Raw genomic sequence first — 16,706 nt, 5'->3', positions numbered from 1 at the left:
CTGCCAGGAAATCTTGCTTAAAACAATTATTCAGTAGCTTAATAAAATAAAGATGGCAAAATCTTCCAATTGCCCTGTATCAGGAAGGAATTTTAAAAACACAACATTAATTACTTTGAATTAAAGCAGGTGTGTCTGAAAAGCTTAGCTTCACAGCAGCCATATATATGAAAAGAGGTATTTTTAAGCAAGCCTCTTCTGCTCCCACAGATTCCAAAAGACTCTAACAAGTTGGATACTTTTTTTCCTTAACACATATTATTCCACTACATAGCTCTTTATCTTCCAAGTTTTTGTCTCACTATACTAAGTCAAAAGGAATATTCCCAAATCTGAATGAGCACTGGAAAGTCAGCACAGCAGCCAGACTGGCTTTTGACTTCACTTAACATTTGTGTTAGTTCTACCCCCTCCCACAATGATTCATTATTTTTAAAACTAACAAAAAACTATTCATTTAATATGCATGGGAGAACCAACAAGCCAGCACAAACAATATTAGACTATTATTGATTTCCTTTTTAAAGCAATTGTTAAGTCTATGAACACCTATATATTTGTAAGCTTTTGATGATATCTTCTGGACAAGAGTATTTCAAGTATTTCTTACAATGTTTTTAGTTGAAAGGCTAGTACTGTTAAACTCTCATATGTAAAATGTTTCTGGTGCAAATTACAGATGTCAAAAAATTGCACGAAATCTCCTGTTGTTTTAGGTATGAATTTATTGCACACAGAAATTAGTAGTCAAAATATTAAACTTTTCCAACAAACTGGAGCCTCTTCAGAAACAGCTGAGTGAGTGACCTTGGTGCCACTGATAACTCAAAAGTATAACTTCACCAGCAGGAAAGAACTTAACCAAGAAAATATCTTCCTCTAAACAAGAAACTTCCCAGCCTCCGTACCACTGGCTGGGATAATCCTAAAATAATAGTATTATTCAGTAGTTCATACAGCTTTTTGGAAATGCAGTCACACCACACTTTAAAGTACTGAGGGAGCGCACTTAGGGTACTTAAGGTGAAAATCTAGTACTGCATTGGTAAATATTACCTCCTCTGTGCTTAAATAATTCTAAGTAATATAGTTTCTCTAATGTTGATATAAGTCCAGTTGGTGGAAAAGATTATATAGAATAAAGTAAGATTTTATCTTAGGGAGTTAATTCTCACTTGAATTATTAAAAATTTTTATATTCAAGTCAACTTCTTGTACAGCTTCTGCTGAACTAGTGAAAGATTCTTCTGACTTTTGCCATTTTAACTGAACTGTTAGATTCAGTATTTTTGCTGTATCTTTGCCATTCTACTGAATAATTATTTACTATCAATCAATCATTTATTTGATTGATGTGTAGTCTGAGTTGCTTAAAGAGTTTCTTCCAATAGTGATAGATAGTTTTGTAGTTTTTCTACTAGTATCACCCAGAACTTGGCACTAAGCTTAGCATATCATACTTTATCTTATATATTGAAAAGGTAACACACTTAGTATTTCCACTGATAAAAACACAAGATACATCTGTACAATGGGTTTTTTCTTAATCGTTGTAACTCGGATTCTACCACCTATCATTTATTAGGTTCACCTGAGAAAACAAAGAAACCAGAAGCTCAAAACTACAATATCTTTACTCACACCAAACTGACCGAGACATCAGCTTCCTTTTGTTACAGTTTCTTAATTCAACTCGCCATCACCCGAACAATGTATCACAACAGTTTCTTAATTAAAGAAAGCCAATGTTAAAAAAAAGCAGAATGATTCATATCTTATCATTACAGTTCAATGTCAGGTCAGCAGATTTACGTAATTATCACTAAAGCTTTTAATACCTTAAATGAAGTAGAAAACAGGTTCACAAAACTTCTCAATACATTTCGGCTAGAAGAAGCTAAAAATCTCTGGCTGAAAAATACAGCTTTCTTGGTAACAGAAACAGGAGTTTTACTGTTAATCCATTCAGACTACAGCAAATCAATAAATTCCAAATGTGACTATTATTTAGTTATGGGGCAAATCAGATGTCAAACTGCATGAAATTAAGCCTCTTCCTGAAATTCTCTTTCTAAAAAGCAAATAAAAATGCACATTTTTAAGCTCTACTAAAATCATGCTCCCTTTGTGGAGCATGTGGTGTGTATTTAAAAAAAAACAAAACAAAGAACAAAAAGATGTTCAATCTTGTTCTCGGTGGCAATTCATAACAGCAACAAAATTAATTACGTTACAAAGAAATTAACAATTTGTACATTACCTAATGCTGCTCATGCTTCCAGTTTCTGATCCAAGCTTACATCTCTCTAGCTGGCTAGCTACAATCTGACGTTCAGCCTCAAGTTCTCGAGTCAGTCTCTCAAACTGCAGTTCCTGAAAAAAATAAACCATTTGGTTTTACTTCTTTTGAGATTATGAATTTCCACACATAAAATTATAATTTGTTCAAGAACTGTTAGTATAATATCCCATAGGAAAGCTTTTGGTTTTTCCTTTTCGAACACATTCACAGTTCAAATTCCAGTAGTAACACTTATTCATTCATTCGTTTACTCTAATGATGTACGTCATGGAATGAGACACTTTACCAGAAACAGAATTTCCAAATACATTAAACAATTTAGGCCTACGTCAGAATCATTCATAGTTCACGGAGACCTCTTAGTAGCACACAAATGACTTAACAAGCCGATATAAGTATGATTACGAATAAGAATAATTTGCGGTACTATAAAAAAAAAAAAAGATGCAAAGTTCTGCAGACGATCACGTGGTGACAAAAGCTTTTGCAGTCAAAAAAGACAACCATCACAGTACACACTAGCAAAATAAAGTAAATTGAAGGTGTGTTGATATGTACTGCAGGCAGTTTAATTTCTGCATTTAATGATGCATAAAAGGAAAACTCAAGTAGTTTCAGACAAAAGCTGTGTTAAAAATCCTTCCGCTAATTGAATGTATATCCTTTTATTCTGTCAAGAAAGCCAAACCAGTCCCACAAGGTAAGACTTATCTGCAGAGCTTAAAAATCTAAAGAGTTTTTTGTGTTATATAAAAGTTTTTTTTTCAATTAGAAGTAAAGGCAAAATCAATACAAGTAAAATCCCCACTATGCCATAAAGAGCTGCATTTGCCACATATGGCAGCAGCAGTTTTATCAAATACAAAATTGAGATGCTTCTAGGGAATTAATGTTTGTTATAAATTTTCCAAAAGTTGCCGTGGTTTCATTTTGGTTATGGTTACATGAAGTCATTTTTGCAGGTAAACAGAAACAGCTTTCTTGCACCTTTTCCTTGGGTTTGTTGAAGGCTGAAGGAGAAGTATTTTTGATAATTCACTTGTTAAGTCATTCCTGTGTCCACACAAATGCACCCACTATCTCTTTCTCTCTCTTCTTCCAAAAGCTCCCCTAATCTGGAGCTATGAGAGAGAGTCCCTTGAACAACTCCCCAGCAATGCCTTGCCTGGAAGAAAAACACCCCTGGAAATAAGTTGCATACACCAAGCACCACTGAAGACCTTGGTATTTCAGAGAAAGAAATAAATAGTTGGAGAAAAAGATTCGGAACTCTTCCTCATATCTGCTACCTAAAACCTTTGACCAAGAAACAAAGGGTAAATGGAGGCATTAAACTTTTTAAATCTCTGAAACAAGGCAAACCACAACTTAAAACGGAGAAAGGAATGGCTGGTGGTCACTCTACCTAATTCAGCTGCATCAGTCCTCTCTGTTTCTCTTGTTACTGGCATCAAATAGCTTGGTGTCCCGCATTGTGACTAAGGGGAGTCCACACAGGTTCTGTATAGCAGGAAATAGGGTACTGTGTGTACTTAAATGGTCACTGAGTATTTGACAAAGCCTACTTAATTCTGTATTTGTTATTCCAAGCAACACTATCCAGAGTACAAGAATACTACCAAGTCAGACTGATGTAAAGAGCAAAACATGGCTGCTCACTGAATGTTAATAGTCCATTAGTAATCACAGTTCATAATATTCTCTGCACATTTTTGTAGTACTCAGAAATTACTTTTTCAGTGTTATTTGTAAGCAGGACTATTAAAAAAACTACCTAATAAAAATCACCTATTTCATATATGCCTACTTCACAGAGCGCATTTGTCTCTCACTTAGTAGAATCAATTGTCTGAAAAAAATGAAGAGACTGTTGGTCAACTTTTCAAGAGTCATTACTCAAATCCTGGCCTTGTTTGCATAAAATAATACCCCTACTGCAGAAAGGACTGCAACAGAAATATTACTGAAGTTTTGAAGAATTTAAAATCAATGTGGTATAGTATTTGTTATGCAAGCATGCCTCTGTCAAAGCATGTAAGCACTAAGAAATCCTGATAGTATAAAATGCCAAACAAAACCAAACAGAGCATTAAGTTTACTTTTAAAATAAAAGCAAAAGCTTTCACAGTTATTCTGTTCCACTGCACTGTTTAAGTTACTTGAATCTATCATGACAATGGTACTGATGCACATTCTGATGCTTAGTATATACACTGTCATCCACCCAGCTTCGCTTCCCGCCATGCCAGGTGAGGCAGGTCAGAGATGTTCTTTGTCATAGCCTACCGAGGGCACTTTTTTACCCACCTAGTGAGAAGGTGCAGCTGTCCTCATAACCTTGCAAAGAGAACCTAAGAATCACCTTACATCTGCCTTTCCCCAGACATGTAGCTGATTGCATCCTTTTATTTTAGTAGGTGTGCAAACAACCTCTCTCCAGCTCCCTTTAGTCCACGCTATCCCAAGTCAAATAAATATAGAAATGCCTCCAAACTTGTATTACTGAAATACTTGAACAGTAAATATTCTTTTGCCTTTTTCTTCTGCTATCTGGAATGATCTCAAGGTCCTTTCCAACCTTTGTACAATTCTCTATGTTCTCGTATATTTTCTATGCTTTGTATTTCTTCAGTTAAGCACTCCAGGTGACTACTTTCCACACAATTCAGCATTTTCCTAACTTTTATGTCATGATTACTTCATCTACAGAACAGGTTTTGTTCATTATTCTAATCTCCAAAATATACTCTTCTACTCTTGAGTCTGTCATTTATCTTTCCTTCCTACTTACCCCTTTCTGTTCTTTTCCAGATTCCTTCTTTCTTTTATTCTCTAGTATACTTCATGATTCATCCTCCACTAATATTTCAGGCCTCCTATACAAATTGCTACTCAAACAAACATCCTAAAATCATCAGTTTAAACAGCCTCTTTCTTGGTAATTGTGCCCTTATAGATGGCACTCTGTTCATAAGATGTAGAAAGTGTAACATGGTTTCACTGCCCACGCTATTTGAGTCCTATCCTGCAGAGATGACTGGAAAAGGACAGTTGTGTTTATGTTCCTCCTCCAGCAGGAAGCAGAGATACGCTGGATCACTTAAGAAAAAAAATAATCTGGGTTTCTAATGCATGAAAACGGCTACAATAGCTGAACAGTAACTTTATTACTAGCTTGATTTAATTGCTGATATTTCTCACTTAACTGTCTTCTGTCAGGTGCCATCTGAAGTTAGGGATGGAAGGAAGGAGACAAAAGGTGGAGGGGTGGGATATGTGAAGGGCCAGAGCCAAACAATTCTTACCTCAGAATTATCCTCTACACTAAATTTAACAAACAACTGTGTTAGGTATTCCCTTGTAAGATGGCAAAGGTGCAGGACCACAAGGTTGCCTTTAGAATGAAAGAAGAAAAGAAGAACTGAAGCAAAAGTTGTGAGAGTCTGCTATCCGTCCGTACCAAGAATCCCTGGCAGAAAACTAATGAATAAGCTTCCTTCACTTCATTCAAGAAGGCAGTGAGAGTGACTAATATTTGAATAAATCCATATGTTTAGATTTCAAGCAGCTGTCACAGTACCAGAAGACAGACACTAGAAATAGTATTTGCTTACATTTTATAAAAATAACCACTGAACCTGACTCCATCATTTGTCTTATTTATTCTGTTTACAATCATTTTCACCAGTTCATGCCATGTTGTGTTATCTGCACAACCTTCTATTATTTGTCTGAATCAAGCTAATCGCAACATCAAAATTAAAAACAAATTCCTACCCACTGATTATGCAAATCTGCTGTCAAGACAATCGCAGAATGAAGAACTGCAGAAACTACCTCGCAACAGCAACATTAGTTGAAGTAATGCCGTGTCAAGTGCAACTTCACAGACTGTGCTACACAGGGCAATGGTGCCAAAGCAAGTGGACATGCACAGGCACTGCACTGTGAAATGACCAGTCTGGCAATCCTTGGCACCATAAAGGGTGTGGGAGTGGGAAACCAACAGAAAGATTAGACATAATGTTGCGAGTAATCCAGAGAAATCACTCAAGAGAGCAGCTTGGAAAAGGAGGAACATCATGGTAATGTTATCAAAATGTTTTGAAGTGATAAAAAGACCATGTAACTGCTAGGGCCTGAAGCAATTTCTGCTTAAAAGTGGTGTTTGTCCGCTACCATGAGTTTTTCTGTAAAAAATATTCATTATTCCATAGACAGCAATTGGACGCATTTGCCTTTTCAGTATGAGATTTATGTTTTACTTACCCTCTGCAGCCACTAAAATGTCAAACATTAAATAAGACCTGAGTTAGGTGATACATTTCACAGTGGTCCAGAAATTGAATAAGCCTGATTGAAAAGTTCACAGCCTTTGGACAGGTTATGAACTCCTGAGCTCAGGGCATACCAAATAAGAGGGTATTTGGTTATTTTTATGTTTTGCACCTGCCAAGGGGTCTGTGTTGACCCATGTGAATGTTGGGAGCAGTAAAACAGGTCAAAATATATTTGGCAGATACTCAGAATAGATCCCGCTTTACTCTGTCCTTTGTAATCTTAAAGTAATCCTTCAATCCTTTCACACAGAGATGTATATTGATGCTGAGCAAAAGACACAGCAAAATCTGTAGAGACAGTAAAAAGCAGCTGATAAAAAAATAAAATCTAAATTTCAGCTGAACAGCCTTATTGAATTCCCAAGAATCTTAAGTTCATAACATTAAAAGAAGAAAAGTGTTTAGCTTTTGACTGTAAACACGCTACATAAAACCAAATTGGTGCATTGATGATCATTTGAATCTTCAAATACAGATAAATAACAGCACTGAGGTAAGGCTGGGAATCCCTGGTGGGATGAATAGAGAAAGTCCGATTACAGCTACACAAACAAATAAATCATCTCCTGGACTGAAACCTCTCATAAGAGCCATTTTAGAAACCAGAGAACTTCCTAAAGTACATTGAATGTAGAAATGCAGAACTTTGGTTCTATTTTGCTGTAACCTACTAAACCAGAAAAAGTGTACCTCAGCATCACAAGGCAGTATGTGTATATTGCTGTGCACATCCTATGGCATCATGCATAATTCCATATACTGCACAGGATAAAATCCAAGTAAATGCCATTACTTAGTGTGGTGTTGGCAACAAGCCATTCTTAACCTATCATACTGGACACACATAGGCAGATAGAATTGGGGCACATACTTCCCGAGGAAATCATCAAAATCTAGGGAAGTTTAACTTGGCAGGAATCTAGGGACAGCATAAACACAAACCAGACCTGACAGCCCATCCTGTAACTAGAAAGAAAACAGAATGTCTTGATGCTTTCAAACAAGATATAAACGTCACTAGCAATGCCCCTATCCATCTAACACTGAATGCTGTTCAGAAGCTTTAAAACTGGTGCTTTAGAACACAGTATTCAATTCTTTCAGCTTCTCTACTTTCTCCATTGCTGGACTGTGTTTTCCCTGGTACTTTTTCATGGGATTGTTTCATTCTTCCCTTTCAGTAAATAAAATGGGGGGAGAGGAGGGAAAAAACAACAAGCTAATAATCAGATGAGCAGAGAGGTAGCAAATTCAGAAATTCAGTGGTGGGTATGTTGTTGAAGGATCTTAATGGAGGCCAAAAAACTTATGATTTAAAAAAAAAAAAAAAAAAGAAAGAAAGAAAAAAGTCTTGTTAGAAGCTCTGACTGCAACTATGTGCAACTGCAAGTTTCCAGACAACATCAACCTTAACGAAGCATTCATACATTGGAGGGTAGGACTCCACTCAGAGAAACCCTGACAATCTGTAGGAACAGGCCAACCATAGTGTCATGAAGTTCAAGAAAGGAAAATGAAAAATCCTTCATGGAGGAAGAAATCCCATGTAACAGTGCAGCATATCCACAGAAAAGATCTGAGGGTCTGGTTGACAACAAGTTCTGACTCAGCAGTGCATTTCTGTGGTGATGATGGCCAACCACTTACTTCATTGCACTAGCAGAACTGCCACTAGTAGAACAAGGAAGTCATTATTCCATTTTATTTGGTACTCCTGAAGCTACATCTTTAGTACAGTATCTGGTCCTGGGCCATGAGGACATGACAAGATTTTGAAGCAAGACCACCAGAGGGCCACAAAGATGGTTAGAAGACTGAAGCACATAGAATGTCATACAAGAAGAAGCTGAAGGAATTTGGCTGTTTAGCATGGAAAAGGGAAGGTCTAGGGAGGATCTAATTGCAGACTCTTACTTCTTAACGGGGGATTATTATTGTTTTACTGATAGGTGGTGTTAAGGGGTGCTGAAGAAGTTCTGGAAAAATGGGAGTAGCCAGTGGAGGAAAAGAAGTATGGTTGGGGAGAACAGAACAGGAGACATAAGGAAAGGGAGGGATGAAATATGAGGTAAGTAGATGAAAAATCAGGTGTGAGATAGGAATGTGCACCTGCAGCCCAGAAAGCCAACTGCATGTTGGGCTACGTAAAAAGAAGCCTGGCCAGCAGGTTGACAGACCCCACCTGGAGTACTGTGTTCAGCTCTGGGGTACGGACCACAAGAAAGACACAGACCAGAGGAGGGCCACAAAAATGCTAAGAGGGCTGGTGGACCTCCTGGAAGACAAACTGAGACAGCTGGGGCTGTTCAGAAGAGACAACTCCATTCTCTTCTGAATAACCCCAGCTGGGAGAGAGAGAAGCACTGAAGCTACATCTGCTTGGAGGTCTCTTTTAACCTATTTTTTCTATGATCCTGTAACTGATGAATTCTGGAAATTTTCCCAAGGTTTTATACCAACCCTTATTATAAGAGGTCAGTGGCTATCAGATTCTGTGATCATCAACCCCTACATAGACACATCAAAGTGCTAGTATTTTAGCAGCCTCAACCTGCATTCCTCTAGCTTACTCCTTTCAGCTGATCTCAGGGTTTTAGCAAACCCATGCTTCTTTGCAAGAGACTAGCATGGAATCTGGGCTATTATGCATATGGATCATTTACAGGTTAGAAAACCAGTTTGACTGATTATAGTGTTTAAGAAATACACTATTCCTTCTTTTCCATGTAAGATTACATCAGAGAAGCCCCTTTCACACTTTAAACAACTTTTATAGAAATCAGACCCTATTTTATTTTCTATTTTTAGGACTCTGATACAAATGAGGTCACAAATGCATTCAGTTGCATGTTTCAGCAGTCCAGGCACACTGCCCTGTTCCTCTGTAAGCTACAGGCAAGCCTTGCTCTCGGAAGGCAGGCTGCCCAATTGCCTGGACTTCTGTTCCTAGGAAAATTGTATTATTTCTTCTCCAGCACAATCACCAAAGTTATTCAGATTATCTCCATTTTTCTGCTACAAATTGCCTGGTCCTTTTTTATCCCATTTTTTTTTTTCTACCCTCTGTTTTGTATTCAGCTTTAGCCTTTCAGCTCAGTCCTTTCTTCTCACCAGCTTTTGCATCCCTTGCCAACAATCCCAATGGTTTATCACCCACCATGACTGCTATGCTATTCCACTTCCTCCCATGCAAACTACTTCAGTCCCCAAAGTAATAAAGTATAAGTAAAAGCCTTGGAGTGTTAGGACAGGATTAGAAATACCAAGAGCTTTCTAATCTCACACTTTCACTTCTCCACCCTCTGCAGCAGCAATTTAAAGAGGATGTAAGATAAATTAACTTTCTAACTCACTAGCTTTTCCTTGCTTTAGGGCTTATTGTTATTAATTGTAAAGCTCAATGTGGGAGAAAAACAAAACCTCAAAGATGATGAATCTTCTCCAAGGAGAGTGAGAGAAAAAGGCATGGAGTTTGGTAACAAAACCTGACTTTTCAGTGTTACACTGGCTTGTAATTCTCCTTTACTTCTCAGTTGCCCAGGCACAAAGATTTACTATGTCTTAAGTTGAAAAGGGTAATTCCATTTAAAGTAGCCATTTTTGGAGCCTGACTTTGCATGCTCGGTAAATCTAATATATCAGACAGAAAACTGGGCTAATGTCTTTAATCTTGATATCCCAATACACATCTGTAGGGCAATTTTGTTCTGAAAAGAGCAACACAGTCCTGCTGCAGCTGGAAGGTGCTTTATTATGATGTAAAAACTGTATGGTTTAAAGGCCCATGAAAAGCTAAGAAAATGAAAGAATGTGGTTTCAAAAAGTGAAACTTCTAAAAATGTTCTAGATATTGAAGCACTAAGAAAACCTTTCTTGTTTCTGACAACATACTCAACTCACATTCTCCCTTTCTTCTCTCGTCTGATCTGTGGTCTGATGGGCATTATGCCAAGATGCTACAGAGGTGTCAGTATACACACGAACATATATGGATACCAGTAACACACAACACTTTTTCTACAGTCTATCTACATGTTTAGAGAGCTGAAGTCTTCTCTGGCATTTTATTCATGGGGTTCAAGAGTTTCCTGTTTACACATCTCTAAAACAGTTCTCCCTTCCAGAATTTCGAAGACACACTGCATCCCAGGCATCAAGTGCAGATGAAGAGCCAGCATTACAGATCCTTAGCTGTACAGTTGTCCAGAATGGTCCAAGATATTAGAGACATTTAGCACCTTCCTCTTTTCCTGCTTCCACTGGAGAAATCGTTCTGGTGCATGATTTTCTCTTGATTTTCCTTGCCTTGTAAGAGAGACTGATTTCTCACTCCATACACAGACTGTCAGTGCAGCATATCCAAGAACAGACTCCATAATTTGCAATTACCGTTGAATCTCTGAATTAATTAGGCTACTAGAACTGAGTATTGCCATGAGTAGCTATTAAAAAGCTGGCCATTACAATGCTAGTAAGGGATTCAAGTGTTATCTAACAAAGCAAGATAGGTTTTTGACTTTTTTTTTTTTTTTAGGGTAACCTACAGCATGCAAATTAATACCTACAGAATTCTGGTTTTTCTTGTCTTACAACTGATAACATAGAATCGTGATTTTCTGTATATTTGCACAACTCAGTTTGCTATGCTAACTGAATGTGGATGGACTTTCAAACTAAAAGTATTACAACAAAAGTGCAGGAAAATTCAGCACAAATACTCGAGTGTTCATAAACAAAAAATTCAAGTATTCTCACAGACAGTACATTGACTGGACAAATAATTCACTTATTAAGTGAATTATTATTTATTAAATAATTAAGCAAATTATTATTAATTAAATAATTCACTACTATTAAGTGTTATGGGAAAAAACAAGCTTGCAAACAGCACGGGCTAAAAGATTTTAACTACACAACTGCAAACCCTTGAGATTTGCACATTTTCTCTCACATATGACTCTGTGGCAGTAGCAGTTCACTTGAATAGCCTAAACTATTGTCCTGGGCTCAGCAGTAGCAGTTATTTTTCTCCTTCTTGGTAGCTGGTGCAGCGCTGTGGTTTTGACTTTCAGCCTGGGAACAGCGCTGGTAACACCGATGTTTTTAGTTGCTGCTCAGTAATGTTCAATCTGACCAAGGACTTTCTGAGTCTCATGCTCTGCCAGGGAGGAGGGGAAGCTGGGAGGAAGCACAGACAGGACACCTGACCCAAACTAACCAAAGAGGTATCCCATGCCACAGCACGTCATGCCCACTATATATACTGGGGGCAGTTACCCAGAAGGGTTAGATCACTGCTTGGGTCGGGCTGGGTATCGGTCGGCGGGTGGTGAGCGGTTGCATTCTCTTCCCTTGTTATTTCCCTTATCATCATTATTATTGGTGGCAGCAGTAGTGGTTTGTGTTATACCTTAGTTACTGGGCTGTTCTTACGACAACCCGTGGGAGTTACATTCTTTCAATTCTCCTCCCCATCCCTCCGGGAGTGGGAGGGAGGAAGCAGGGGGAGTGAGAGAGCGACCTGTGTGGCTGGGCTTAAACCACAACAGCTATGCTTTTGGATCTTTCCTTTTTTATGACGTCTTCTATTACAAAGAAAAGAACTAGAAAAATAATTAGGCAATTCATTCCTTTTCTGGCTACCCTGCAGACATACCACAGATACAGGAAATTCCCAACAGATTCATACTGTTCTTTCTGAAAGAGAAAAGCAATTAGTAATGAAAATGTTAGTTTTAAGAACTATCATTATGATCTTATTCTCATAATAGCTCATCTTTTGAACAAAGTAAAAAGGTTTTCATAATGAAATTACAGCCTAAAAGTTACCTGTTTGAAAACAAGTAGGTAAGGAACATGCAGTTCAGTATAACATTCGTACTATGGGCAAAGATAGCAAAAGAGCTCAGAATCAAATTATATAAACAATATCACTGAATAAAAAGAACTTGTATGGGTTGACATATGGGTTGACAGTATGGAGTTGGCAGTACTAGCTGTCCATCAAGGCAGAGACATATCTTTTGAAAGAAGGATACAAAGTGTGATAGTTTTGGGAGTCTTCAATTTCAAAAGACAGACATGGCGCACAGACTGAATTTTGGACACTATCATAGACAGCTGCTTAGGATGCATTCCAGTACTTACAGGAAGCCTACAAGAAAGCTGGAGAGGTACTTCTGACAAGGGCATGTGGGGATAGAACAAGGGAAAATAGCTTTAAAGCGAAAAGAGGGAAGATTTACATTAGATATTGGGAAGCAATTCTTCACTATGAGGATGGTGAGATACTGGCACAGATTGCCCAGAGAAGTTGTGGCTGCCCCATCCCCGGCAGTGTTCAAGGCCAGGTTGGACAGAGCCTTAGGTGACATGGTCTAGTGGAAGGTGTCCCTGACCATGGCAGGGGGTTGAAACCAGATGATCTTTAAGGTGTCTTCCAACCCAAACCATCCTATGATTCTATGCCAACAAGAAATACATAATTCTTGACTTGGTCTTGGGCAATGTACAAAAGATGGTTTGACATCTTGCAGGAGAGAAGCCCCTCTTTAAGTGATTATTCTGTGCCCAGATCCAACATCCTTACAGAAGGCAGAAAATCTGCCAGTTACGAGCCACATAAAGTACACAACAAAAAAATCAAAAAGTCTGTTTAAACCTAAGAGTTATTAAGTCCTCATAGGCAGCATGGAAATGACTTGATACCCCCATGCCGGTAGTACATAGCCAACGCCAAGAAAAGCTTAAAATAAAACAAGAAGTTAGCAGAGTTAAATAGGAGGGCAAAGAAGTCATTAGAAACAAAAAAACTCTTTCTGAAAGTTGAAATCATCTTCAAATGATGAAAAGGAAGGGTCATAAATGCTGACAGGTTAAATGTAAAAATTCAAGATTGCACAATATGGTTCTAAGAGACAAATAACCAAAAGCATTAAGGCAAACAAATAATCTTTCTTTAAATGCATCAGGAGCAAGAAGCTGCCTGGAGAGTCTGTAGAGCCAATGGGTTATCAGGATATAAAAGGGTTCATTGAAGAGAAACTAAACAAATCCTTCAGACAGGCTTTTGCTATTTCATGGGAAATTCCTATGCTAAGAACTCACTGAGGGAGTCTTATCTGAGAACTGCCTGAAATTGAAGTGACTGTAGAATGGGTCGTGAAACTGACAAAACAAACAGTAACAAATTGGAAGATCAGATATCATTCACTCAAGAGTTCTGAAGGAACTAAAAAACACATGGCTTAAAACAGATGTAGTACCTGAGAACTGAAAGATATTGAATGCAATGCCAGTTTCCAGGAAGACCTATAGGATAATATCTGTAAAAGCAGCATGCCAGCCAGTCATATCAGGGGAATTAGTGGAGCCTATAACATGGACAGTGACATCAACATAAACTATTTATCCAGAAAGTTTCTGTAAGGATAAGTACTTTCTTAAATAGGTGGTCAAGACTAGAAATAAGTTGTAAATTCCCACACTTGAGGGTATTGCTCTGCTAACAGGCACACACTAGCCCTGCAACATGCACAGTTTATTAAACAAGCACACTAAAAAACATGCACACTAACACCCTATATATAGATATATATATAGTAAATAAGCACAATAAAGCAAATCATATACATATATAAGTAAAGCACAGAGGAAAATTAGGAACGCACCAAATCATTACTTCATAGAGAGAACAGAGATTAAGAAGAAATACATCACCAATTGCCACCAATCACCACCCAGGCCCACACTTCAAAGCTGGGAAGCCCCATTACAGCCAATGCTGGGAGTCTCAGGTAACTGGGGTAGTTCCTATGCAGTGCATTCACCCATAGGTGAGGCTTTAGATTCAGCTACAAGAGGGTCCTGCTTTTGTACCCTCAGAAAAACAACTGGCTTTATGCCAGCTCTGTAATTCTTTTCTCGCATGACCATGCAGTTTCTCATGATCTTACTGCTGTCCATACTGAGAGCATTGGCCAGGCACCCCAGTGCAGCTAAGTATGAAGGTCATAGAACAGCAGCACACCTATGTTGTCCTGCCTTATTCTGATGAACAGTCACAATGAACACAAACATGCAAATTCTACCAAATACACTTTGACAAAACCATACTTTGTTATGTCTCTCCATCATGAGGGAACCAGCTCTCAGGTAGGTTCCCATCCATTACAGGTGTCCAGCAGTGAAGTTCTGGTTCTGTGTTCCACACTGTTCAATACACATATATATAACTTGAAACAAGGAGTGAAAAACAGGGTGACCAAGTTTGGCAACAATGCAAAATTATGCAGGATGGTAAGGCTGAAGGGCAGCAACAGAGAACTTTATAAGGATGTTTTCACAGCCTGAAAAAGCAGGACACAAAGTGGGAGATTTAATACCCTGTAGATAAGCAAAAGGTGATCCTCATGGAGCAAAACCAAACCTAATTTCCCATGTCCTTCAACTTCCTAGAAACTCTTCCATGAGTTATATACTTCTCCCCAGAAACATTAGGCTGACCGGCCTGTAGCTTCCTAGATCTACCTTTCTGCCCTTTTTGTAGCTGGCTGCAATATTTGTTCTTTTCCAGATATATGGGATTTCCCCTTACTTACATGACCCCCTTACTTACATGACATGACATTAAGTAGTTTTGTGATCGTATCAGCCAAGTCTCATTAGCACCCACAGTTGCACCTTATCAGGAGCTGTACATGTCCTGTTTCTACAGATGGTCCCTCACTTGACCCTCCTCTGTGAGTAGTGGTTTGTCATTTGCTTCGTCATTGCTTCCTGACAGAGATTTGGGGCCTGACATTACCTGTGAAGACAGGCCAAGTGCTTCAGCCTTTCCTGTGTCATTTTTTTATGAACTTGCTGGCCCTGTTCAGCAATGGGCCTACATCTTGCTTGTACTTCTGGCTTTCTACTAACATACCTGCAGAAACTTTTATGCTATTCTTGTTATCTCTTGCTAGTTTTAGCTCCAGCTGAGCTTTTGCCTTCTTAATTGCATCTCTGTACACTGAAGCAGTATTTCTATACTCCTCTTTGGGAGTTTGCCCCTGTTTGCACTGCTCTAGTGCTCTTTTTTAATTTCAGCTTGTTTAGTTAGCTTGGTGTTTTTCCAACCAAATTCTTTTTATATCTCCTCCTTTTCCTGCTTAGGGGGATAGGCTGCTCTTGGGCTTCACGAAGCAGCTATATTGGGAAATCTCCCAAAATTCCTGAGCTGCTCCAAGACAGACTCCCATTGGATCTCCTAACAGTTCCCTAAATGTATTGAAATCTGCTCCTCTGAAGTTCAGGTCTTTGTTTTATCACTTGTCCTTCTCAAGACCCTTGGCCTCTACACTCCTACAATTGCTGCAGCCAGCACTGCTGTTGACATACATATTTTCAAACAAGTCTTTATTAGTAAGCATTCAGTCCAGAAGAGCACTGTTCCTAGTTGGCCCATCCACAGACTGCAGTAGGAAGCTGTACTCTGCACAAGCTGCAAATCTCCCAAATTGCTTATGAACCCCTTTGTTGCTTTCCCACTAAATATCAGGATGGTTGAATTCCCTCTTGAGAACCAAGGCCTGCAGGCCTGAGGCCTCTTGGAGGTCAACAAAGGAGGGTTCATCCACCTCCTCTTCCTAATCCAGGACTGTAGCAGAAACCATGAGGTCTCTCTCAGTGGCTCTTTGACACAAAAGCACTCTAAAGACCACAGCTGACCTCTATTTATTAAAAATGTTCTTTTACACAGAGCAGAACCCTTTCTTCTCTTCTACCCAACCTCTACTGTCTTTCCTTACAGTCTTAATGGTCCATCGCAGGAGTCCAGTCCATGACCTCTCTCACTGAGTTACTGTAATCCCAACAACATTGTAAATCTGTGACTGTACAAGGAACTTCATTTCTTCTGTTTTCTTCCCAGTGTGTGAGGGCTGTTGCACAGGCACTTGAGACAATGTGCCATCTGTTCCCTCTCTCTGAGCGGAATGCAGTAGCCTCTCTTATGGTTTTGCTCCACACAAGCTTTCACCTTGTCCCCTCCAGCCCTGATTCTCCCCACTCTGCCTTAACCTTCA

At 38.8% G+C, this 16,706-nt stretch overlaps 1 protein-coding gene across 12 annotated transcripts in view; it reads right to left on the bottom strand.

The window, feature by feature from the left end:
* The window catches only part of CTNND2 (catenin delta 2), a 655,387-nt gene that overhangs the window by 392,159 nt on the left and 246,522 nt on the right, over positions 1–16,706 (bottom strand). For all 12 annotated transcript variants that reach the window (XR_010610081.1, XM_065667606.1, XM_065667609.1 and 9 more), the window contains one exon: positions 2,261–2,373. Coding sequence is in view for 11 of the 12 variants with exons in the window: in XM_065667606.1 (XP_065523678.1) it covers positions 2,261–2,373 (113 nt within the window). In the remaining variant the exon portion in view is untranslated. The remainder of the gene's footprint in view (positions 1–2,260; positions 2,374–16,706) is intronic.

The sequence above is a fragment of the Lathamus discolor genome, chromosome 2 (genome assembly GCF_037157495.1).
Source record: "Lathamus discolor isolate bLatDis1 chromosome 2, bLatDis1.hap1, whole genome shotgun sequence".
Taxonomy (NCBI): domain Eukaryota; kingdom Metazoa; phylum Chordata; class Aves; order Psittaciformes; family Psittacidae; genus Lathamus; species Lathamus discolor.
This window is presented reverse-complemented; position numbering and strand designations above follow the sequence as displayed.